This window comes from Geotrypetes seraphini, chromosome 6 (genome assembly GCF_902459505.1).
Source record: "Geotrypetes seraphini chromosome 6, aGeoSer1.1, whole genome shotgun sequence".
NCBI classification, from domain to species: domain Eukaryota; kingdom Metazoa; phylum Chordata; class Amphibia; order Gymnophiona; family Dermophiidae; genus Geotrypetes; species Geotrypetes seraphini.
In genome coordinates, this window is record NC_047089.1 from 125,437,477 (window position 1) to 125,463,689 (window position 26,213).

At 44.7% G+C, this 26,213-nt stretch overlaps 1 protein-coding gene across 1 annotated transcript in view; it reads left to right on the forward strand.

The window, feature by feature from the left end:
• The window catches only part of NALCN (sodium leak channel, non-selective), a 1,129,711-nt gene that overhangs the window by 991,045 nt on the left and 112,453 nt on the right, over positions 1–26,213 (forward strand). Inside the window, exons 37-38 of the mRNA XM_033948885.1 lie at positions 16,472–16,565; positions 25,448–25,580. Of these exons, the coding sequence (XP_033804776.1) occupies positions 16,472–16,565; positions 25,448–25,580 (227 nt within the window). The remainder of the gene's footprint in view (positions 1–16,471; positions 16,566–25,447; positions 25,581–26,213) is intronic.

The window sequence follows — 26,213 nt, forward strand, 5'->3', positions numbered from 1 at the left end:
TAAATTTCCCCCCTCTGAGTTTGAGGGGGTGCCCCCTTGTGACCGAGGGTCCCTTGGGAAAGAATATATCGTTTTCCACCTCGACACGACCAGTGACGTACTTAAATGTCTCAATCATGTCACCCCGTTCTCTGCGCTCCTCCAGGGTATAGAGCTGCAATTTGCCCAGTCTTTCTTCGTATGAGAGACCCTTGAGTCCGGCGACCATCCTAGTGGCCATCCGCTGGACCGATTCAGCTCGAAGCACATCTTTCCGGTAATGTGGCCTCCAGAATTGCACACAGTATTCCAGATGAGGTCTCACCATGGTTCTGTAGAGTGGCATTATGACTTCAGGTTTGCGGCTGACGAAGCTTCTATTGATACATCCCATCATTTGCCTTGCCTTAGATGAGGCCTTCTCTACTTGTTTGGCAGCCTTCATGTCTGCACTGATGATTACCCCCAAGTCCCGTTCCTCTGAAGTCCTAGCTAGCGTTTCTCCATTCAAGGAGTATGTTCTGCATGGATTTCCGCTGCCGAGATGCATGACTATACATTTTTTAGCATTGAAGCCCAGTTGCCATGTCGAGGACCAGTTTTCCAACGTGATCAGATCCTGCGTCATACTGTCCTTGAGGTTGCTTTCACTTACTATGTTACACAGTTTGGCGTCGTTGGCAAACAGTGATACTTTACCCTGAACCCCCCGGGTCAGGTCCCTTATGAATATATTAAAAAGGGATGGTCCCAGGACTAAGCCCTGCGGCACTCCGCTAACCACCTCCGAAGTCTCAGAGAGGGTGCCGTTGACCACCACCCTCTGAAGTCTTCCACTCAGCCAATCATTGACCCATGCAGTTAGTTTCTCACCCAACCCCATCGATTTCATCTTGTTTAATAGTCTACGGTGTGGGACACTGTCGAAAGCTTTACTGAAATCCAAGTATACTATGTCCAGAGCCTCTCCTGAGTCTAGTTTTCCTGTCACCCAATCAAAGAAGCTTTTAAGATTAGATTGGCATGACCTGCCTCTGGTGAATCCATGTTGACAGGGATCCCTTAGATTCCCTTCATCCAATATCGAGTCTAATTTACCTTTAAGTAGAGTTTCCATGAGTTTACACACTATTGATGTGAGACTCACTGGTCTGTAGTTCGCTGCCTCTGCTCTGCAACCCTTTTTGTGCAGAGGAACGACGTTTGCTGTTTTCCAGTCCAGGGGTACTCTCCCTGTACTTAGGGAGAGATTGAAGAGCATGGCTAATGGTTTTGCCAGAACATCGCCTAGTTCCCTGAGCACTCTTGGATGCAACTCGTCCGGTCCCATGGCTTTGTTCACCTTGAGTCCTGACAGTTCTCTGTAAACATCAGCTGGTGTGAACTCAAAATTCAGAAATGGGTCTTCCTTGCTTTGCTTTGCTTCCAGCTGTGGCCCGTGCCCTGGTGCCTCGCAGGTAAAGACTGAGCAGAAGTAATCATTCAGTAGTTTGGATTTTTCAGAATCTGTTTCCACATAATTCCCGTCTGGTGTTCTAAGGCGTACTATCCCGTTTGCGTTCTTTTTCCTGTCACTAATGCAGTGGTTCCCAACCCTGTCCTGGAGGACCACCAGGCCAATCGGGTTTTCAGGCTATAATGGAAGTGACAGGCATGCAAATCTGCTCCATGCATATTCATTAGGGCTATCCCGAAAACCCTATTGGCCTGGTGGTCCTCCAGGACAGGGTTGGGAACCACTGCACTAATGTACCTGAAGAATGATTTGTCCCCTTTCTTGATGTTCTTCGCTAGAGTTTCTTCCATTCGAAGTTTGGCCTCCCTAACTGCCGTTTTGACCGCTGCAGACTTTGTCCTGTATTCAATGTTTGCTTCTTTTTCCCCGGTGCGTTTGTACGAGAGAAATGCTCTTTTCTTCTCCTTGACGAGGCGCGAGACCTTATCAGTGAACCATTGGGGTTTCTTTCTTCTTTGTTGTTTAGTTACTGATTTTATGTAGCGGATAGTTGCCTCATGAAGGGTCGATTTCAAGGTTGACCACATAACCTCCACATTATCCGTTCCTTCTTGAACCTGAAGCGTCTGATGGACGAAGTCTGCCATGTGTGCGAAGTCAGCACCCCGGAAGTTGAGTACCCTTGTTTTTGTTTGTGATCTAGGAAAGCCTTTCCTAAGGTTAAACCATACCATGTTATGGTCACTGGTGGCTAGCGGTTCTCCCACCGAGATCTCTGAGACACTTTCCCCGTTCGTAAGTACCAGGTCCAGGATGGCCTGGGCTCTAGTGGGCTCTAGTACCAATTGTTTGAGCCGTACTCCCTTCATGGACGTCAATATCCTCCTGCTATCACAAGTTGTCGCTGAGAGTGTGTTCCAGTCTACATCAGGCATGTTGAAGTCCCCCAATAGAACAACATCCCCCCATAAGGTGATATTTTCAATGTCATCAATTAAATCAGCGTCCTTGAGCTCCGATTGTCTTGGAGGTCTGTACACCACACCAAGGTACAGGCATTTTTCTCCGCCTCTGGCCAGGTTTACCCAGATGGATTCCCCAGTATACTTGACATCCGTGATCCTGGTTGTTTTGATGTTTTCTTTGATGTAAAGTGCTACCCCTCCTCCTAACTTACCCTCTCTGTCTTGCCGAATCAGGTTGTATCCTGGTATAGTTATATCCCACCCGTGAGAGTCTGTGAACCATGTTTCGGAAATCGCTACTATGTCTAGGTCTGCATTAACTATTTCTGTTTCCAGTTCTAGAAATTTGTTCCCTAGGCTGCGTGCGTTAACATACATAGCTCTCCACTCTTTTTGTTTATTAAGCTCATGTAGAGAGCAACCCATTTGAGTTAAAGTGTCCCCTAGCAATTCTTTTGCAGTGAGGGTACTTACCTTAGACTTAGAAGCGGAGTTTTGGTTTGCCACATCAGGATTGTTACTTACTGCTCTGGTGTAAAAGTGGGTACCCACCCCCGACTTACCTAGTTTAAAGCCCTTCTAAGTAGGTGGGCTAGTCGGTGTCCGAAGACGTTCTTGCCTCTGTTGGTCAGGTGGAGTCCGTCTGGTCCCTGTAGTCCCTGTAGTGTCTCTCCGTGATTCAGGAATCCGAAGTTCATTTCCCGGCACCATCATTGTAACCACTCATTCGTCTTCAGGATACGTTCTTCCCTGTCCCTTCCTTTGCCCCTAACAGGAAGAATTGAAGAGAATACTACCTGTGCTCCTGTCTGCTTCAGCCTCTTTCCCAGAGCTCCGAAGTCACTGGCTATGTCCTCCAGGGTGTTCTTGGCAGTGTCATTCGTTCCGACGTGGATGAGCAGCATGGGGAAGTGGTCCTGGGGCCTGAGAAGTCTATCAAGACAGGTGGTCACATCTCGTATTCTGGCTTCAGGAAGACAGCAGACCTCCCTCGACTGCATATCCGGTCTGCATATTGGTCCCTCAGTGCCCCTCAACATGGAGTCCCCAATGGCTATGACTCTACGCTTCTTTTGGGTGTGTCAATCCATTATTCCCAGGGATGGAGATATGTGTTGGACCTGGTCTTGCTCCTCGTCGGTAGTCTCCTCCTGCAAGACCTGGAATCTGTTCTTCAGGTTCAGATGTGGAGTCGATGTGGAGCTGCCCTGGTGAGAGAAAGAGTAAGAAGGTGAAGAGATTGTAAATGGGGGGGGGGGTCTCCTACGCTTACCTGTGGAGGAGGTCACCAACTGCCAAGAGTCAGTGTCTCCAGCCATCTCCTGAACTCCAACAGTTGGTTTCTGTGGCGACGGCTCTGGTGTCACCATGGGAGATCCGTTACGGGCCTGTTCTGTGATTTGGGACAGTTCCTGCACTATCCCATCGATATAGGCCTCATCCTCTCTAATGCCTCTCAGACGTTTCACCTCCTCCCTGAGGCTCCTCAGTTCCTGCATGATGTCGTCACCTGGCTGGCCAACCTCCTCTGTCTGTGTGGAGGCCGAAATGTACTGCTGTGGGATGGTCTCGGTCTGCATGGAGACATCCTTTCCTGGTGCTGTTTTCTCCTCCGTCTGTACGTAGATTGAGGTCATCTCCCGGATTACCTCAGTACATGGGATGCCGACCTTGCTTGTAGGTTTCACACTCCTTGTCCGCCCTGCCATAACAAAAAAAGGGGGAGAGTAAATGTGAGAGTATAAGAGATATGTGAGAGTATAAGAGATAGTATGAGAGTATGAGAGATAGTATGAAATTATATGAGGTTAGGGCCTCTGAGGGGTAAGTTGAAAAGTTAAGTGTTAGAGAGATCTGAGCTGTAGGGTGTTTAGAATGAAGGATTTGCCCTACGGTGTCTTGTTTGGCTCTTCTTAAGGCTCTTCGCAAAGGCGCTCTCGCTAAGGCGAGCGTCTTTGCCGCGCGCCGAACGGCCGCGCGCCGTTGGCTCGCCCCCTTTTAAGGGGGAGCCCGGGCGCTGAATCTGCCTCTGACGCGGGGGGGGGCAGAGCTTCCTCTCGCCGCTACCCCAGCTAAATCTCCTGCCTGCCTGCCTCTGCCCGACTCCTCCGGCAGCTGCCCTCTGGATCCTGCTTCCTCCTCTGCCCTCTGGATCCACTTCCTCCTCTGCACGCGGTCAGAGTGCAGATCGCGCTCGGCTCGACTCCTTTAAGGGGGAGCCCGGGTGCTGACTCTGCCTCTGACGCGGGGGGGGGGGGGGGCGGAGCTTCCTCTCACCGCTACCCCAGCTAAATCTCCTGCCTGCCTGCCTCTGCCCGACTCCTCTGGCGGCTGCCCTCTGGATCCTGCTTCCTCCTCTGCCCTCTGGATCCGCTTCCTCCTCTGCACGCTGTCAGAGTGCAGGTCGCGCTCGGCTCGACTCCTTTAAGGGGGAGCCCGGGCGCTGACTCTGCCTCTGATGCGGGGGTGGGTGGGCGGAGCTTCTTCTCACCGCTACCCCAGCTAAATCTCCTGCCTGCCTGCCTCTGCCCGACTCCTCCGGCGGCTGCCCTCTGGATCCTGCTTCTTCCTCTGCCCTCTGGATCCGCTTCATCCTCTGCACGCGGTCAGGTTCTGTGCCTCTTGCACCGTGCCCTTGAGTAGGGACCAGGCTTTTTTTACAGACTCCATCTTCCTTGCGCTGCCGTTGAGTTTCTTTCCCACCATTTTCCTCATGCCATCATAATTCCCTTTTCTGTAGTTGAGTGCTGTCGCTGTGGTTCTTTTCACCTTTGATGATCCAATTTCCAGCTTGCACTGGATCATGTTGTAATCGCTGTTTCCTAGGGGTCCTAGCACCGCCACCTCCTTTGCAGGTCCCCCTAGCCCATTGAGGATTAGGTCAAGAGTGGCATCCCCCCGTGTTGGTTCCGTGACCAGCTGTTCCATGAAACAGTCCCTCGTGGTTTCCAGGAATTTGGTCTCCCTTATGTAGTTTGAGTGTCCAATACTCCAGTCTATCCCAGGGTAGTTGAAATCCCCCATCACCATCACACTTCCGCTTTTGCATACCTGCCTCAGCTCAGCCTCCAGGTCCTGGTCGAGTGCTTCCGGTTGTCCAGGTGGGCGATAGTACAGGCCCAATTTTATGTCTGCTCCAGTTCCTCCAGGTAGCTTAATCCATAGTGATTCCAAGTCGTCCGCCCTTACTGTTGTTTCTATCCTGGTTGAAGGTATGGAGTCCTTTATATAAAGCGCTATTCCTCCACCCTTCTTGTGCGTCCTGTCCCTCCTGTAGAGTTTGTACCCTGGTATGGCCACATCCCATTTGTTGTCATCAGTCCACCACGTTTCTGTGACTCCAATTATGTCCAGGTCCTTTGTACTGGCTATGACTTCTAGTTCTCCCATTTTGGCTCTTAGGCTCCTAGCATTAGTGTATAGGCAATTTAAGTCCTGGTTGTTTGCCTTTTCCGCTGGTTCTCCTTGTGGTTTGGCGCCCCTGCCAACCTCCTCATGGGTTGCCAGCCCCCGAGCATTGTTGTGTTCATTCCCATCCTGCGGTGTGTCTGTGTCATCCTCAGCCTGTTTCCCCATGTTTGGTTGACCCTCTGGCTCCTGATGTTCTCTCTTAATCCTGCCTGCTAGGTTAGTTTGTGCATTGTCTCCCCGCATTGCGTCCTTGTGTCCTTTTCCCAAAAGTTCCCTCTCAGTCCCGAGCCCTCTTTTACAAATTTCTGGTTCAGTATCCTTGTTCGATACTTTGGTCCGATGTGTCGAGGTCAGGTCGACTGTCGGCTTTCCCCTTCTCCTCAGTTTAAAGCCAAGTCTATGCCGCTCTGGACGTTGCGTGCCAGCAACCTCATCCCAGCTGTGCGGAGGTGCAGTCCGTCCCTCCTGTAGAGCTTGTTCTTCCCCAAAAAAATTGACCAGTTCCGTAAAAAGTGGAAACCCTCCTCTTCGCACCATCTCCTCAGCCAACCGTTTACTGCTTGCAGCTCGGTCTGCCTCTTAGTATCCGCCCTCGGTACTGGCAGGATCTCTGAAAAGGCTATCCTTCTTGTCCTCAGCTTCAGTTTCCTCCCCAGGATCCTGAACTGCTCGGTTAGTGTAGTCCTGTTGTAGCTCCTCCTGCTGACGTCGTTGGTTCCAACGTGGATTATCACCGCTGTCTCCTCTGTCTCAGCTCCATCCAGGATTCTCTCTATTCTGTCAATGACGTCCTTCGTTCTCGCCCCCGGGAGACATGTCACTAGTCGGACCTCTCTCCCTCCTGCTATGTGACTGTCCACTTCTCTCAGGATTGAGTCTCCCACTACAATTGCAGACTTCCCCTTCCTCAGTTGTCTCTCTGGTCTCAGGTCCGTGTCAGTGGCGTGATCCGCTAATTTTTCCTCTGGGTTCTGTTGGGTCACTATCTCCTCTGTCTGTCCAGATCCTCCGCAAGGACTTCTATCATGGATTAGCGTATGCTGTGTTCCGGATAAGTCTGTGATTCATGTCCCCGACCCTGAGGAAACATCTGAAACGCGTCGGTGGGGAATGAAACAGACCCGGTGCAAAAAAGATAAGTCATTCTTTACAGCACATATTAGCTTTAATAAGTTATAAAAAAGTATCACTATATGAAAAATATAAAGCTCACACAAAGTTACAAAAAATTGTTCCGGTGAGGATATGCTACCACACTGCTGATTGGTGTGGCAATCTGAGGAACGCTAGTAACTTTCTAATGTGACTGGTGGAGAAATTTTAATTGTAGTACTAACACGTTCCGTCTAGGCAGTGTTGTAAAATTTTGGTTATACATGCAATACAACTAAGTCTAGGACAGCCCCTGTCCTGTACAAATCCCGCCCTCGACACTCCTCCTGATACACGCCCCTTTTAGCTCTGGTCATTCAGCAGCACTGTGAAGGCCTAGGTCGTTTTTAAATATGTCTAAAACCCGGTTCAATTATTGGCACTTGGATGACTTGTCTTTTAGATTGTCCAAGGACCGATTTTTAGATGTTTTTCTGTTTCGATTATGAGCCTCCTAGTATCTTTCCCACGGTGATTGCATTCACACGATAACAGAAAACAAACTGTTTTACTGGCCATAAACATCAAAACAGTAACTAACGAATAACCTGAAGATTAAGTTGTCATATTTTTATTTCTATATACTTTTTAATTTCTTAAGGTTGTAATAGATGTCTAATATAAGAATAATCTGCGGCTCTCCTCTACATCAGTCACAGCTCCCCAGGGAGCCATGGCTCATAGTTTGGGAACTGCTGATGTAGTGCAAAAAGTGAAGGAGAGGAAAGAAACAGCAAATGCATAAGGAGGCCTTGGAAACAGAGTTAAGAGTACAGATGGAACAAGATGACCAGAAAAATAAAAATTGCCAGATAGCAAGGTAGGAAAATGATTTATATTCAGATCAGTTTGCCAGATAGCAAGGTAGGAAAATGATTTATATTCAGATCAGTTTAAAGGTTACCTTGGTTTAGATTCAGATCGGTTTATAATTGAGTATATAAGGTATAACATTTTCATCTGTGTTTTCTATTCCTTTCCCGATAATTCCTAACATTCTATTTGCTTTCTTAGCAGCCGCTACACATTGAGCTGAGGGTTTCAATGCATCTTCAACAATGACACCTAGATCTTTTTCCTGGGCAGTGAATCCTAACACAGAACCCAGCATCACATAGCTATAGTTCAGGTTCCTCTTTCCCACATGCATCACTTTGTACTTGCTCACATTAAACATCATCTACCATTTTGATGCCTAGTCTTCCAGTCTCACAAGGTCCTCTTGTAATTTTTCACAGTCCTCTTTCGATTTAACAACTTAGAACAACTTTGTATCATCAGTAAATTTAATTATCTCACTAGCTATTCCCATCGCTTGACCATTGATAAATATGTGAAAAAAACAGTGGTCCCAGCACAGAACCCTGGGGAATCCCACTATTTACCTTTCTCCATTGAGAATATTGACCATTTAAACTCACTCTCTGTTTTCTGTCTTTCAATCAGTTCTCAGTTCATAAAAGGACATTACCTCCTATCCCATGACTTTCTAATTTCTTCAGAAGTCTTTCATGAAGTACTTTGTCAAATGCCTTTTGAAAATCCAAATAGACAATATCAACCGGTTCACCTTTATCCACACATTCATTCACTTCTTCAAAGAAATGCAGTAGAATGGTGAGGCAAGATTTCCCTTGACTAAAACCATGTTGGCTTTCCCTTATTAATCCATACTTGCGTATATGTTCTGTCATTTTGTTCTTTACAATATTCTCTACCATTTTGCCTGGAACTGACATCAGACTCGCCAGTCTATAATTTCCCAGATCACCTCTGAAACCCTTTTTTTTAAATCGGCATCACATTGGCTACCCTCCAGTCTTCCGGTACTATGTTGGATTTTAAAGAAAAATTACTAATTACTAACAATAGTTCTGCAAGTTCATTTTTCAATTCTATTAGCACTCTGGAATGTATACCATCCAGTCCAGGTGATTTGCTACTGTTCAATTTGTCAAATTGACCCATTACATCATACACTTTACAGCAATTTGTATGAGTTACTCTCATTCATCAGAATTGAATACAATTTCTGGCACCAGTATCTCCCTCACATCTTCCTCAGTAAAAACTGAGGCAAAGAATTCATTTAATCTCTCTGCTATGTCCTTGTCTTCCCTGAGAATCCTTTTATCCCTCAGTCATCTAGTGGTTCAACCGATTCTTTTCCCAGCTTCTTGCTTTTAATATACCATTTAGAGAATCACATTGCCACTGAGCTGATTGCTGCAAGGGAATCTCCCTGCCGCGATCGGCTGAGTGGCAGTGGCAGGGAAACCCTGAACACCCCCCCCGGCAGTTCGCCAGCAGGAGGGATGCCCACTCCCTCCTGCCAGAACCCTCTACACTGTCCATGGCAGGAGGAGTGCCCAATTCCTCCTGCCACTACCCCCTCCCCCGAAGCATTCCTCGGCAGGAGGAGTGCCCGATTCCTCCTGCCGCCATCCCCCTGAAGCATCCTCCTCCCTCCAAAAAAGTCTTATTTACATAATAAAACACTTGATAGATTCACAACATTTCTTTGGATTTTTTTCCAGGTATTTGTGACTTGGATTGGCCTCCATGGAGAAGGGCTACTGGGCTAGATAGACCATTAGTCTGACCCAGTATGTCTCTTATGTTTTTATGTGAGCCAATTATAGGAGAGTCAAGCCATTGTGACACCACTGATGAGGTTAGCTCTTAGGCATTATGACATCACAATATCAGCTATGGAATGTTGCTACTCTTTGGGTTTCTGCCTGGTACTTGGCACCTGGGTTGGCCACTGTTGGAAACAGGATACTTTGCTTGCTGGACCTTCGGTCTGTCCCAGTAAGGTGACTCTTATGTTCTTATTCCTGGCAACCAGACAACCATCACCCCCCCCCCCTTCCAGAGCCTCCCCACCCACCTGGAGACCCCCCACCCAGCATCCCCCCTAACAGGAAGATCACCCCCATTTCCTCCTCCCCCATACCTTTTAAAATGAAGGTCTGGCCGGAGTGGGCTAGAGTCACCACTGCAACATGGCGGGCCTTCTCAGTGCATTCTGGGATGCACCTGGGAGGAACCTAAGGCCCTGATTTGTTCAGATCCTGGGATGCACTGCGAATGGCCTAAGACTCTGATTGGCCAGATTGGCAGATTAGCAATAGACGTCTTGCAGCAATAATCAAACATTTTGCAAGACATCTTGGACAGAAGTTATATGTTTGGAACTAGACCTGGTTTTAGAAGGGTCTAAGTACCACAAAGGTGCTCAAACTGACCACTACATGCATCAAAGTAAGACACCTCCACATTCTCCCAGTGCTCACAGACCCCCTCACACCCATAAAGATCAGAATACAAACATACATACTTGTCTCCAGAACATAAGCTCCTGGTATAGGAAAGCCTAGTAGAGCTGCACACAGGTGTCTTAAATAGCCTGGTGGGTGGGCTAGAACCATAGAGAGGAGTAGCAAGTCCCATAAGCCACTCTAACCACTAAATTTATGGTAGAAAATGTGAGCCCACAAAAAATACCCCAAAACCCTGCTCTTCTGCCTTATAGGTGCCACCTGCAGCCATAAGGGCTATTGGGGTTGTAGACAGGTGGGAACAGTTGGTTTTGGGGGTGTTTTTTTGGGGGGATCACCATAACCTATAAGGGAGTTCTGATGAGATGTTTATCTGGCACGCTTTATGTGAAGTTCACAGCAGTGCCCTCTAAGGTGCCCCACTGCACTGCTGCCATGTCTGGGTGGCCAGTCCATTACAGGACTGGCCCCTCCCATGTCCAAATGGTCTTGTTCTGGGCATTTGGAACTTAGACAAAATTTTGGTCGAAAATGTGATATAAAGATAGATGTCCTGGTGGTCTGAGTTCCCAGTGGCCTGGATGTCCAGAAAGAATTATTTCTAGATGTATGGTGATTTGCCTTTCAAAAATAGGTATTTTCTTACTGCCGACTTTGGACGTCTAGTGACATATGTCCAAATCAGACTTAGATGTATGTTTTGAAAATGCCCCTCATTGTCAAGTTATAGCCTAAGAGGATCAATTTTTGCAACTAAAAGAATATCATCCACATAACAATGCACTGTAGTTCCAAATTCTTGTATTATTGTGAGAAGTGGAGCTATGAAAATATTAAACAAACTTGGGGATAATGTTAATCTCTGCGGAACTCCACAAGATAAATCAATTTTTTTAAATATTGAGTAGGGTGTTACTACTGAAAAACTTCTATTGTGAAGGAGGGAAATGAATTTCTCTATTAACTTTATCAAGTGTCCCCCTAGGCTTTGTAATATTTGATGGGTGGGCATGTGGCTGGGTGCGTGGGCTGTGTTACCAGGCTCGACCATTGCTACACCCCTGTCCCCTTCCTCTGCTCTGCTTGCCATCCTCCCTGCCAACCATCCATCTATCTCTCCCCTGCCAATCATCTTTCCCGCCTACCCCCCCCTATGGTGCAATGCCTTCCTCTCCCCCCCCCTCCCCCCCGTGCTGTACCTTGTTATCCCTAGTGGTCTAGTGGCTTCTGGAGCAGGAAAGAGACCAACTCTATCCTCCCTGCCAACCATCTGTCTGTCTCTTCCCTGCCAATTATCTTTCCCGCCTACCCCCCCTGTGGTGCAATGCCTCCCTCCCCACCCCCGTGTTGTACCTCATTATCCCTAGTGGTCTAGTGGCTTCTGGAGCAGGAAAGAGACCAACTCTATCCTGCCACTGCTAGAGTGCAGCTGATCTAAAAATGTTCAAAATGGCTGCCAAGACTTCATGGGGCAGCCTCGCAGCACTACCATGGACTGGCCAACTGTTACCATAGTAATACTGGGCAAAATTGGCAATGGGTTCCCGTTACAATGGGAATTACCATAGTAACCGTGGAATTCCCATAGTGATGGTTACAGTGTCACTCTAGTCGGGACCACGCCAATGGAATATAAATTTAAGAAAAAGGATAGGAATGAAATATTATATATGTCTAATATACAGTAATAAGAGCAACATTTCATGCATAACTAATCTAACGTGTGTGAAGGAGAAAAAATATAAACAGACACCTGAGCAAATCTAATCTGGTTGGAACACCATCAGCGGCAAGAGCCTGGTGAAGATCTCAGGCAGGAACCTATTGCTAATGGAGGAAGTAGGAGATTTATTGATTCAAAGAAAAGGAAAAAAAATCAAGAAAAGCTGAAAATAGCACCTAAAAGAACTCTGTCAAGCCAGGAACCTCACAAAATACCAAGCCGGAGAGAAAGCAACTGACAGCCAGAGCCAACCAACACGCTGTTCCAACACATCCCTGTACTCCCACAGAAGAGAAAAAGCAAAGACAAGAGAAGCTGAACAGCACTCTCTCATTCCTCTCTATAAGAACAAATAAAAACAAATACATACCTGGACTGCCTGTTGCTGCAGCACTGAATAGTCCCAGACCAGTGAAAAAAGAGGAAGCCTTGAGTCACTTGGAAGCACAAAACCACAGGCACAGACAGCACTTAAGTGTGTCCTGCCTTAGAGGATTCAGAGCCTGAAGTGAATCTCAAAAGTGTTTTTTTTGTTTTGTTTTAATTTGATTGGTTGGACATGCTCAGAAGTTCAGGCAGTCCAACCAATCAAATTAAAACAATACAGGAAACAAAAACGTCTTTAGGATTCAATCCAGCCTCTGAATCCCCGACGCTGCTGTGCATGAAAGATGGCAGGACTCTATGGAGGAGGTTCCCAAATACTGTGCTGGCCTCTGATTGGTCAGCTAATCAGCCTGAGGGGATTCAGTGTCTAGGAGAGAATACCCTGTCATCAGGATGTCAGAGACTGGACTAAAAGACTGCATGATTCCGGCACGATGCTCAGAACTATGTCATCCAGCATGTAGGAGGAGCCAGGAAATAAGAAGGAGCTGTAGCATCACAGAGCTAGAAGTTGTGGTCAGGACCTTCACTGAATCCACTGAAAGCCTTGCCAACACATCACTAGAGGATACCCTTCCTTTGTGGGGAACAGAGGCCAAGCAAATCCATATCTCACTACTGTAGTCACAGGATTGGGACACACACATTTTCAAAATACAATTGCAAACTGCAGTTATCTTAAACATCACCTTGTAATTAGCTTTTCAACATAATACATCAACTCTGCAATTAATGGCAGAGAATGCAGTGACAGCATTTAGCATAACAGGCAGTAACATCAGGTAGACCGATAATGTCCCATCACATACTGTATATCCATATGAAATACAGTTGGTAAAGTCCACAGGATATGGGAAGGATAGGCCTCATAATGTCCTTTTCAGTCATTGAGATGTTGCCAGCTACTTGTAACCTGGATTGACAACTGTTGGAAACAGGATCTGGCCTTCAAAGGAACTGTTGGCCTGTCCAGTATGCCCACTGTTGTGCCCCTCTGGGCCAGTCTCTTAACAAGGTTGCCGGCATGCCTCCACCTCAGAATTCACTCCTCTCCAGGTGGTCCCTGCAAAAGCGTCCTCTACAGATACAGCTCACCTGGTCATGGGAAGCATGATACAGCTTACATTGGTGGCTCTAGGAAGATGCCTTATCAAAAAGCATGCCCCTCAGAATCACCTCATGGGTGACACTCACAACAGATACCAGCCTAAGCAGCTGGGGGGCCCACTGCTGTGATCACCCTCTCCAGGACAAGTGGACATCATTGGAAAGTAGGTGGTCCATAAATTGGAACTGAGAGCCATTCATTTGACACTGAAAACATTGTTGACTTTCCTAATAGAAAAGGCAGTCAGTGTATTCTCTGCCAATGCCACCACAATAGCTTACATTAACAGACAAGGAGGCACCAGAAGTGCCCCATTGTGCCTGGAGGCATAGATGTTGTTCAAGTGGGCAAAAACTCACTTACTGGTGCTATCGGCAGCCCATGTGGCAGGAGTAGAGAACATCCAAGCCTATTTCTTGAGCAAGCAGACTCTCTGGACCCAGGGGAGTGGTCCCTGTCCCGGAAAGCATTCAGCCTCATTGTGAGATGCTGGGGAAGACCAGAAACGGATCTTATGGCCTCAGCCATGAACAAGAAAGCAGATTGCTTTTACAGTAGAAGAACTGAACCAGGAACCACAGGGCTGGATGCCCTTGCTCAGACCTAGCCCACAAAGAGTCTACTTTGTGTTTCCCCCCCCCTCATTGGGCATAGTAGGCTGGATCATCAGCAGAGTCTCAAGCGACCAGGGTCTGGAGATACTGGTGACTCCGGACTGGCCTTGGTACGCGGATCTGGTGCGGCTACAAAGAGACAGGTGTCTTAAGCTGCCGGTTCATCTGGGGCTTCTCAGTCATGGCCCAGTTCTCATGGAGAATCCAGAGCACTTTGGTCTTACAGCTCATGAGCACACAGCTCTAACTTGGAAGGGTTATTCAGAGGTAGTCATTGCAACCTTCCTTAGAGCCAAGAAGCTTTTGACGTTTACAGCTTACACTAAAAACCTGTAAGGCTTTCCAGCTTGGTGCGCCAAGGAGCAGGTAGAGTCTTGTCAGGCACCAATTTTGGTGATTCTGGCATTTTTGCAAGCTGGACCAGAAAAAGGACTATCGGTTGTTTCCCTCAAAGTACAGGTAGCAGACCTCTCGTACTTTTGGGCTTGAGGAGGTAAGCAGTCACTAGCGTCTCATCCACACGTCTCTCTGTTCTTGAAGGGAGCAATCAAATTTCATCATCCATTGTGTCAGCCTTTCCCGTCATGGGACCTTAATGTCATTCTGAAGGACCTATCTCAGGCTCAATACAAGCCTCTGCAAGATGCGTTCCTTATAGACTTTACGATCAAGATGTTATTTCTAGTGGCTAGAATATCAGAATTACAGGCTCTCTCCTGAAGGTAATCTGTCTTCAGCTTTAATGAGTCTGGTGTTTCTCTATGAACTATTTCTTCCTTCCTACTGAAGGTGGTCTCAGCTTTTCATATCAATCATGAGATTTGTTTGCCCATGTTTCACCCTACAGTTTCATCCAAACAGGACAGGATTTTGCAGAGGCTAGATGTGCAAAGTATCAGTCTTCACCACCTAGAAAGGACCAATGATTACCATCTCTCCGACCATCTGTTTGTGCTGACCAGCCAATCAAGATGAGGCAGGGCCTCTATAGCTTCGAGTGCCAGGTGGATTTGCATGGCTATTTCTTCTTCATATATTGCCTGTGGAAAACTGCCACCTATCTCTATTACAGCATATTTTACTAGAAGTGTTTCTGCTTCTTGGGTGGTGTCCCAGGCTGTTCTTTAGAGCTGCTACTTGGTCTACTCTCCATACCTTTACAAGCTTCTATAGAGTGGATGTGGCAGTCTGAGAAGATGCCACTTTTAAGTCCTCAGTGTTGCGGGCAGGCTCATCTGTTCCCCTCCCTAGACATTTGGCACTGTTTTAGTATATCAGCTTCAGTACAGAATCCTATGTCTTTGCAACAGAATGGAAGATTAGTTTTTTTTCTGTTAGAAGACATAGAATTCTTTAAGGCCCACTCTGTGCATACTTCTAATTTGCCTATTTTCTGCCTTGGACATTGCTGGTGTCCGTCACAGGTCTTCCTTTCCATCAAAAATTACAAAGAGTAGGGAATACTCAATGAAGTTACAGGGAAATACTTTTAAAACCAATAGGAGGAAATATTTTTTCACTCAGAGAACAGTTAACTCATTGCTAGAAGTTGTGGTAAGAGTGGATAGCATAGCAGGTTTTAAGAAGGGTTTGGACAATTTCCTGGAGGAAAAGTCCATAGTCTGTTACTGAGAAAGACATGGGGCAAGCCACTGCTTGTCCTCGATCAGTAGCATGGAATGTTGCTACTCTTTGGGTTTTGGCCAGGTACTAGTGACCTGGATTGGCCACCATGAGAATGGACTACTGGGCTTGATGGACCGTTGGCCTGACCCACTAAGGCTATTCTTATGTTCTTATATCATTTGGATGAGCAAAACAAACAAACAAAGATATTACAGCTCCCCTTTTATCCTTTGGGGTCTTAAAGGATAGTGCTCATTGCACACAGCAAGTTGGTTCCTGGATATCCGTACTTCAGGTTCATGTTAATTGTTGCTAATTATTATTCTTTTGTCTTCATTTACAGAGCAGAACAGAAATGTAGTTTGTCTCGGGGAGGTTCCCCGTGCCCCTTCTTCTCTTTTTCTTGTTTCAGTGGAGTTCGATTGCTTTGGTACTAACTTAAGAGAGAGCTGGTGAAGGGGAGGAGTTAAAATATATGAGTGATGCCCTTCTGTAAAGTTTGTGACTATAGGAGGATAACAGCTTCAGTACAGAATCCTATATCTTCTAACAGAAAGAAGATTACCGAGGTAAGAACCTAATCTTCCATTAAACTTTGGAATTTGTTGCCAGAAAATGTGATGAAAAGAGTTAGCTATACTGTAATTTACTTTCAGGGTACACTAAAAGAATCTCTCACAAAAGATTTAATTTTTTTATATCTCTTAATATTTTCTCCTCATGGAGTACATATTAGAACTGATGTATTTCTTTTATCTCTAAATAGGCATGCAAATTTTTCTTCAGCTGGAAAAGCCATTACTGTACTTTTTAGAATTGTGACAGGTGAAGACTGGAACAAGATTATGCATGACTGCATGGTAAGTATTGTCAATAAACACAAGAAATCTGCTTATGAAAAAATAAAGCAGCTCTTATACTAAGATACGCTTTGAAATGGGTTTAGCACATCTTTAAGTGCAACTTTTCTACTAACCCCCAAATTCTGTATATAGTGTCATACATTGCACAAACAAATTGGTGCACACAGCAAATTTGCGCTCACAACTTAGTTGTATAACAAGACCAATTGGTGTCAATAACTAGAAATTAACACCTCAAGTTATGCACACAACTTGGTAGGCGTATTCTATAAAGTGTGCATCAGTTCTAGTGCGCAAATCTTAAATGGGGGTATGGCCAGGGGAGGAGCATGGGCAGATCATGTGCATTCCTAAAAGTTACGTGAACTGTTATAAAATATACCTGGTCCATGCACAACTTAGACACAGGTATTTAGGCCTGGTTTTCCTTGGCCTAAATGGGTGCTGAGTAGGGTGAGCAATGGTTGGGGATTGGCTGAGCGGTAGACTTCAGAGGGTGGTGGTAAATGGTACCCCATCCAAAACGTCAGACTTCATCAGTGGAGTGCCGCAGGGCTCGGTCCTGGGCCCGATTCTTTTCAACTTGTTCATAAGAGATATGACGCAAGGACTTAGAGGAAGGGTATCACTGTTCGCCGATGACGCCAAACTTTGCAACATAGTAGGTAAAAGCAGTTTACCTGATAATATGGCGCAGGACCTACTGCTACTGGAACGATGGTCAGCAACTTGGCAGCTGGGCTTCAATGCTAAAAAATGTAAGGTAATGCACCTGGGTAAGAAAAACCCATGCAGAACTTATGCACTAAATGGTGAGACCTTGGTCAGGACCAATGCGGAACGTGACCTAGGGGTGATCATTAGTGATGACATGAAGGCTGCCAATCAAGTGGAGAAGGCTTCCTCCAGGGCAAGACAAATGATGGGTTGTATCCGTAGGGGTTTCATCAGCACCATTATACAGATCCATGGTGAGACCTCACTTGGAATATTGTGTTCAATTCTGGAGACCACATTACCGGAAGGATGTGCTGAGAATCGAGTCGGTCCAGCGAATGGCCACCAGGATGGTCTTGGGGCTCAAGGATCTCACGTATGAAGAAAGACTGAATAAACTGCGGCTGTACTCACTTGAGGAACGAAGAGAGAGAGGAGACATGATTTAAGTACATCACGGGACGTATCGAGTCGGAAGATGAGATCTTCTGTCTCATGGGACCCATGACCACCAGAGGGCATCCACTGAAAATCAGGGGAGGGAAGTTTCATATTGACTCCAGAAAGTATTTCTTCACCGAAAGAGTGGTGGATCATTGGAACAAACTCCAACTGCAGGTGATTGAGGCCAGCAGCGTGTCAGATTTTAAGAGAAAATGGGATACTCACATAGGATCCCTAAGGGAGTGAATTTGGGGGGGGGGAGGGGGTATTTGGAATGGGCAGACTTGGTGGGCTATAGCCCTTTTCTGCCATCATTTTCTATGTTTCTAAGCCATTCCCCAACTTAGCAGGGGCTGCCTGAAAGAGTGAGGGCTCCATGGAGGAGAATGAGGATAGTCTAGCCATTCCTGAGAGGCCAGGGCCATCAGCTGGTGCCAGAGGGAGGGTTGGGAAAGGTGCATGCAAAATGGGATATGGGAGGAGTTGGGGATGTGCAATGAGCCACATGTTTGTAATGGTGGATGGTAGAGGGGATTGGTGGGGGGGGGAGGAGATTTCACTTTGTGTGTTCATCAATAAATGTTTTGCTTACATTCACTAAAAATGTCTCTATATCAGATCTTGTTGGGTGCAGATGCCAAGCTGGTTTGATACAGTATCAGCTTGAGGGTGGGGAGCCATCATCCTTCTCTGTGTCTGTTGGGGAACTGGCAGTGGCTGCTTTTGTCATTGCACCAAAATGTGAAGCATACAATAGGACATGAAGATTATGCAGACCTTTTCAGGGGTATAGAGTGGTTCCACCTCCCCCTGCCAGAGCAGTCAATGCATCAGAATCTGTTTTTGAGATTGTCAAAAGTCCATTCAATTATGGAGTATGTGATGCAAAGTAGTGCTGTCTGCCTCATTTTGGAGGGTGCATTATGTATGTCATGAGTCAGACACGTTGGGGGTATTCTCTGTCACCTGTGAGGGAAGGAGCAAAGGTTATAGACATGGGTGTGTGGCTTGCTAGGAACACCTTAGAGAGTGGGAAAGGATTTGGAGCCTCTATGGAAACCTTTGAGAAGAGGGGTGGAAGGGGGCAATCAATGTGCTTTGCAAATGAACACCTTAGTATCATAATTTACATGATGAAGGAATTGTAATGTGGAAACCTGAAACAAAAAATGTAAGTCCCAAGTTGGGCTCCTAAATTTGTGTCCCATTTCAACCAAACATATAAGCCTAAGTTTCAAGCTGAGAATTTATCTTAATTTAGTGCATTTACCACTTTTTTCATGAAAAATTACAATGTTTTATATGGAGCATACAAAATTACAATGTTATATATGGAGCAATTAATGTCAAAAAGACAATGAATTGGGGCATAGTGGGACATTAAACATTTAAAGTGCAATTAACACCCAGGAACAGGCTATCGCGCAACCACATTAATGTCGGTAGTTTGCCTGTTACCATGCATGTTACCTGTTTCTCTGTCAGGGGTTTGATATGGGTCAAAAGCAAACATGAAAGCATTAGCCAGCTAGTGCAATACACTTACCACATGCTGATTAATGTAGGGAGCACTTAGCACCTCCTAAATAGGAGATGGTAAGTGATCATTTGCTCTCAGCAGGTAATGCACACTAATGGGATCATTCAAAGGTGTTAGAATGGGGGAGGCCACAGGGGCTGTGACTGCCTCCAAAATTTTCTGTCGCTGATTTTTATCTGCCCTCCCACCCGTCTTCTGGTGTTATGATTTTAAATCTTTGGGTAGCCGCCACGCAGCGTCAAACAGCAGGCCTGTTCCAGAACCCAGAATACCTTTCACGGAGGAAAGTGTTTATGAACAACTTGAAAAACTGAAGGTGGACAAAGCGATGGGACCGGACAGGACCCATCCCAGGATACTGAGGGAGCTCAGAGAGGTTCTGGTGGGTCCTATTAAAAACTTGTTCAACAAATCTCTGGAGATGGGAGTGGTTCCTGGGGACTGGAGAAGAGTGGATGTAGTCCCTATTCACAAAAGTGGTCACAGGAATGAAGCGGGAATCTATAGGCCGATATGCCTCACTTTGGTTGTTGGAAAAATAATGGAAGTGTTGCTTAAAGAAAGGATAGAGAACTTCCTAAAATCTAATGGGTTACAGGGTCCGAGGCAACATGACTTTACTAAAGGTAAATATTGTCAAACAAACCTGATTGAATTTTTTGATTGGGTGACCAGCAAGCTGGATCTAGGACATATGCTAGATGTAATTTACTTTGATTTCAGCAAAGCCTTTGACACGATTCCTCATAGGATGCTCTTGAACAAACTTGAAGGGCTGAAGTTAGGAATCAAAGTGGAGAACTGGATTAGAAACTGGTTGACATGTAGGAACACACAATCGATGGAAAGAAACTGGTTGACAGACAGATGGCAGAGGGTGGTGATTAATGGAAGTCGCTCAGAGGAAGGAAAGAGTGGAGTTCCTCAGGATTCGGTGCTGGGGCCGATCCTGTTCAATATGTTTGTGAGTGACATTGCTGAAGGGTTAGAAGGAAAGGTTTGCCTTTTTGCTGATGATACCAAGATTTGTAACATAGACACCGAGGAGGGAGTGAAAAACAAGAAAAAGGATCTACAAAAGTTAGAGGAATGGTCTAATATCTGGCAACTAAAATTCAATGCAAAGAAATGCAGAGTAATGCATTTGAGGATTAACAATCGGAAGGAGCCATATATGCTGGGAGGGGAGAGGCTGATATGCATAGAGGGGGAGAGGGACCGTGAGGTGATAGTGTCCAAAGATCTAAAGGCAAAAAACCAGTGAGATAAAGCAGTGGCTGCTGCCAAAAGGATGCTGGGCTGTATAAAGAGAGGCATAACCAGTAGAAGAATGAAGGTGTTGATGCCCCTGTACAGGTTGTTGGTGAGGCCCCACTTGGAGTATTGTGTTCAGTTTTGGAGACCGTATCTGGCGAAGGACACAAAAAGGCTTGAAGCAGTCCAGAGGAGGGCGACAAAATTGATAGGAGGTTTGCGACAAAAGACATACGAGAAGAGACTTGAAGCCCTGAATATATACAGTATACCTTAGAGGAAAGGAGGGACAGGAGAGATATGATTCAGACGTTCAAATACTTGAAAGGTATTAACGTAGAACATAATCTTTTCCAGAGAAAGGAAAATGATAAAACCAGAGGACATAATTTGAGGTTGACGGGTGGTAGACTTAAGAGCAATGTAAGGAAATTCTTCTTTATGAAGAGGGTGGTGGATGCTTGTAGAGAGATGGTGGAGATGAAAACGGTGACGGAGTTCAAAAAAGCGTGGGATGAACACAAAGGATCTAGATTCAGAAAATAATAGTAAATATTGAAGAACTAAAGCCAGTACTGGGCAAACTTACATGGTCTATGTCTGTATATGGCCGTTTGGTGGAGGATAGATTGTGAAGGGCTTCAGTGGCTGGGAGGGTGTAGATGGACTGGAGTGAGCTTTGACGGAGACTTCAGTAGAACTTTTCAGTAGTTGGAACCTAAGAACAGTACCGGGCAGAGCTTTGGATTCTTGCCCAGAAATAACTAAGAAGAAGGAAAAAAAAAAAAAAAAACCCAATGAATTTTTGGATTGAATCAGGTTGGGCAGACTAAATGGACCATTCAGGTCTTTATCTGAAGTCATCTACTATGTTACTATGTTCATTCTAATTCCGGGGGAAGGCCTGCTCATGGATGCTGCTCAGTGGCTGCCTGAAGGTTTAAAACAGGAGGAGATGAGTGGGGGACTCAAGAGCTGCCAAGAGATTGTGTGCTAGGGCGGAGCTCCCAGGCCCCCCCCCCCAAAACAAAGCAGTGCTCCCTTGCCTATGGGATCATTAACACATGACCTACATGACCTGCAATAAAATATACCAAGAATGCTACTTCTTAATGCGGTGTTAGTTTTGAGCTTATTGCAGATTATAATCCTGTGTTATAGCATGTTAAACCCAAAACTTAATGCACTTGAGTTTTAAAAGAGCACCTTAGGAGCTTATGGAGTAATTCTATAAACTGTCACTTAGATACAGTCATGTGAAAAAATTAGGACACCCCATGAAATATTCAGTTGTTCCTTAAGAAATGTTCACATATCGATGTCAAATCTTTTTTTTTATTTATCTCTGGAAAAGAAAATGGTGTAATTGCAGATAAACAACAAAATGTTTCCTTGATTTACTCATTAAACAAAAGATATCCACAAAAATGTGTATTCTGAGGAATAAAGTAGGACACCTCCACATATCCTCTGACTTAAAGTGGCTCAAATCACACACAGGTGTATCGCAACAGGTACACATGATTAGAACATCGTTAATCAGCATTCTGAAGAAAGTTTGCCCTATTTAAACCTCAGACATTTAGTTTGATGTGCTCATGACTACTATGGTGAGAGTGAACACTATGGTGAGATCAAAAGAGCTGTCTGAGGCCTTCAGAAAGAAGGTTGTAGCAGCTTATAAGTCTGATAAGGGATTTAAAAAGATCTCAAAAGAATTTGACATTTTCCATTCCACGGTCTGGAAAATAGTGTACAAGTGGAGGACTTTCCAAACAACTGCCAACATGCCCAGGTCTAGCTGTCCAAGCAAGTTGATCCCCAGAGCAGACCTCAAGATGCTAAAAGAAGACTCCAAAATTCCTAAAATGACCTACAGCAGGCTCTTGCTACTGTTGATGTGAAAGTGCATGCCACTACAATCAGAAGAGACTGCACAAATTTAACTTGCATGGGAGGTATGCAAGGAGGAAACCTTTGCTCTCTAAGAGAAACATCAAGGCCAGAATGAAGTTTGCCAGAGAGAATGTAGAGTGTTCTATTGACAGATAAGTCTAAAATTGAATTATATGGACACCAGAAAAGAGGACATGTTTGACATACACTAAATACAGTATTCCAGGAAAAGAACCTCATGCCAATTGTGAAGCATGGAGGTGGAAGTGTCATGGTTTGGGAATGCTTTGCTGCAGCAGGACCTGGCCAGCTCACCATCATAGAATCCACCATAAATTCTACCGTGTATCAGAGACTGCTTGAGGAACATGTGAGACCATCTGTAAGAAAATTAAAGCTGAAGCGGAACTAGACTCTCCAACACAATGACCCAAAATATACCAGTAAATCCAACAAGGATGGCTGAAAACTAAGAAATGGAGAATCCTGGAGTGGCTGAGTTAAAACCCTGATCTTAATCCTATTGAGATGCTATGGGGTGATTTGAAATGGATTGCACACACAAGAAACCTCTCAGACATCTCACAGCTGAAAGAATTCTGCATTGAGGAATGGGCCAAACTTTCCTCAGACCGATGTCAGAGACTGGTAGAAGGCTACAAGAAGTGCCTCACTGCAGTTATTTTAACGAAAGTGGGGTAACACTAGCTATTAGGGTGTAGGATGTCCTAATTTATTCCTTAGTTAGAATACACATTTTTGTGGATATCTTTTGTTTCATGAGTAAATCAAGGAAAAGTTTTGTTGTTTACCTGCAATTACATCATGTTCTTTTCCAGAGATAAATAAATAAAAAGATTTGACATCAATATGTGAACATTTCTTAAGAAAGAACTGAATATTTCATGGGGTGTCCTAATTTTTTCACAGGGCTGTATATCAAAAGCACCATTAATTGACACCTATGTGCACTAGGCACTATTAAGGCGCCTATGTGCACTAGGCATTATTCTATAAGGTAGTAACTAAGGACCCAATTCTATATATGGCACCTAAAAAAATTAGGCACTGACTAGTGCAGCACTTCTATAACCTGCACACTTTATAGAATCATGCTTAGCACCACCTAAGCGGCCTTAGACGCCACTAAGCATCCTAACTTTAGGTGCACCCTATTTTATGCCAGGATTTTCGTGGCCTCTGTTCACTTATGTTAGGTGCCTATGTCCAAAACAGGCACCTTCATGCAAAACATGCCCACAATATACCCCCTAACAAAACCTACTTTGTGGTACATAAGAATAGCCATTCTGGGACAGATCAATGGTCCATCTAGCCTAGTATCCTGTTTTTCCACATTGGCAAAATACAGGTCACAAGTATCTGGCAAAAATCCAAAAGTGGCAGAGGCCTAACATCCAATTATGTGCAATTTATGTCCAATTATGTGCAATTTATGTCACTTACAAGGTGCTTATGGTCAATTATTGATGTTGATTAAGTCTATTAATTAAGGAGCCTACATTGGCTAGGTGCATTGATGTAGGTGCCTGACTTTAGGCAGACTATATAGAATTCACCTGTAATTGCCATAGTGCATAACTGCATAGAAGTGGGCAGAGCAGGGGTAGACCTTAGGCTTTTCTCCCTGTCATAGGCAAAGTTTATAGAATACTGCAAATTACTGTACATGTGTCACTTGCTGCACCTAGGTGCACCAATTTAAGACATGCCATAGACATGTTTTAGAGGGCATGCCTAACCATGGACATGTCAATGATGACTTATGCTAGTATTCTATAATGGAATCTTGGTGTTAAGATGACGTTTATAGAATTGGCACTAAGCATATGACATTGGGGGGACCTAAACTCAGGCACCAATTTATAGATTTGCCTTGTATGCTTGGAAATATTAGCCTGTCATTTCATTTGCCTAGATTTATAAGCCTAGTGCTGAAAATAAGTGCTAAGCTCCTAATATGTATATCCTGAGAGGAGAGGAGATATGATAGAGACATTTAAAAACCACAATGATAGAAATCATATGCAAGCACTCTCCAATAGAGCAAGACTCAGGAACTAGACTCAGGAAAAACATTAAAAAAAAATCCATTCCAGACAACATGGATCATCCTAGGAAGGCAGAAGATGAAAAAGTAATGGCATTCAAGAAAGCATGGGATAAGGTACATACGAACCTTAGATGAAGAAAAGCAAAAGAGTGAAAGAAATACTAGAGATCAACTGGAGTTCTACCAACCATTACAACCGCTAAAGGAAGGGTGAACAGAGTGTTAGGAATGAAAGTTATCATGCCACTGTACTGGGCCATGGTACGCCCTCACCTGGAATACTGCGTCCAGCACTGGTCACCGTACATGAAGAAGGACACAGTACTACTCGAAAGGGTCCAGAGAAGAGCGACTAAAATGGTTAAGTGGCTAGAGGAGTTGCCGTACAGTGAGAGATTAGAGAAACTGAGCCTCTTCTCTCTTGAAAAGAGGAAACTGAGAGGGGACATGATCGAAACATTCAAGATAATGAAGGGATTAGACTTAGTAGATAAAGACAGGTTGTTCACCCTCTCCAAGATAGAGAGAACGAGAGGGCACTCTCTAAAGTTAAAAGGGGATAGATTCTGTACAAACATAAGGAAGTTCTTCACCCAGAGAGTGATAGAAAACTGGAACGCTCTTCCAGAGGCTGTTATAAGGGAAAACACCCTCCAGGGATTCAAGACGGATTCAAGACAAAGTTAGACAAGTTCCTGCTGAACCAGAACGTATGCAGGTAAGGCTAGTCTCAGTTAGGGCACTGGTCTTTGACCTAAGGGCCACCACGTGAGCGGACTGCTGGGCACGATGGTCCACTGGTCTGACCCAGCAGCAGCAATTCTAATGTTCTTATGTTCTTATTATATACTTTGTCAGATATTTTCAAAATGAGGCGGCCATATTATTAAAATCAAAAGGAAAACACTTTTTATACACTGTTCCTATAATTTTATATGTGCTTTTCTTTTCAAGGTACAACCTCCTTTTTGTACTCCAGATAACAGTAGGTACTGGGAAACAGATTGTGGGAATTATGCAGGAGCACTTATGTATTTCTGTTCATTTTATATCATCATTGCATACATTATGCTAAATTTGCTTGTAGGTAAGTAAAGTCATTTATAAATACTGTATATTTATTTATTTATTTATTTTATGCTATGCTGTTGATTTATGTATTTATTTTAAAATTTCTTGCCTGCCTAAAACCTAGAAAGGTCATAATTATACATACATAATGCATTCACAACAAAGACAACAATTGCAACTATATTCATTAACAAATACAATGTATCTTCTTTTATCACAAACATATCAATAAAACATCTCTCCCAACTTAAAAAGTTAAAAATATTTGTCTAAAATGCTTCAGATTTTTACATGGACAAAAAAGTTATAGTTTTTCATTTTAAAAATTAAATTCTTAGGGTTAGACCCTTTTGTACATTGACAGTACATAAACAGTTACATATCTAGATATTGAAAGATTAGGTTTCTTACCTCTGCTAATCTTCCTTCTTGTACAATCCCTCTGGAGGCTTAACTCGTGGGATCTTGTATCCTCTTTAGCCTTGGCTGCAGGTCTAATAAAACTTGTTCCCTCCCCTCTAGGCTATCTGCCTGGTAGCTTCCTGACATGCTCAGTGTGTTCTTGCAGCCTCACTGAATGGGTGAAATCAGTCTCTTCTGCTCATGATTTGTTTTCAATTCCTAGTCTTTATTTGATTTGTTTTGCAGG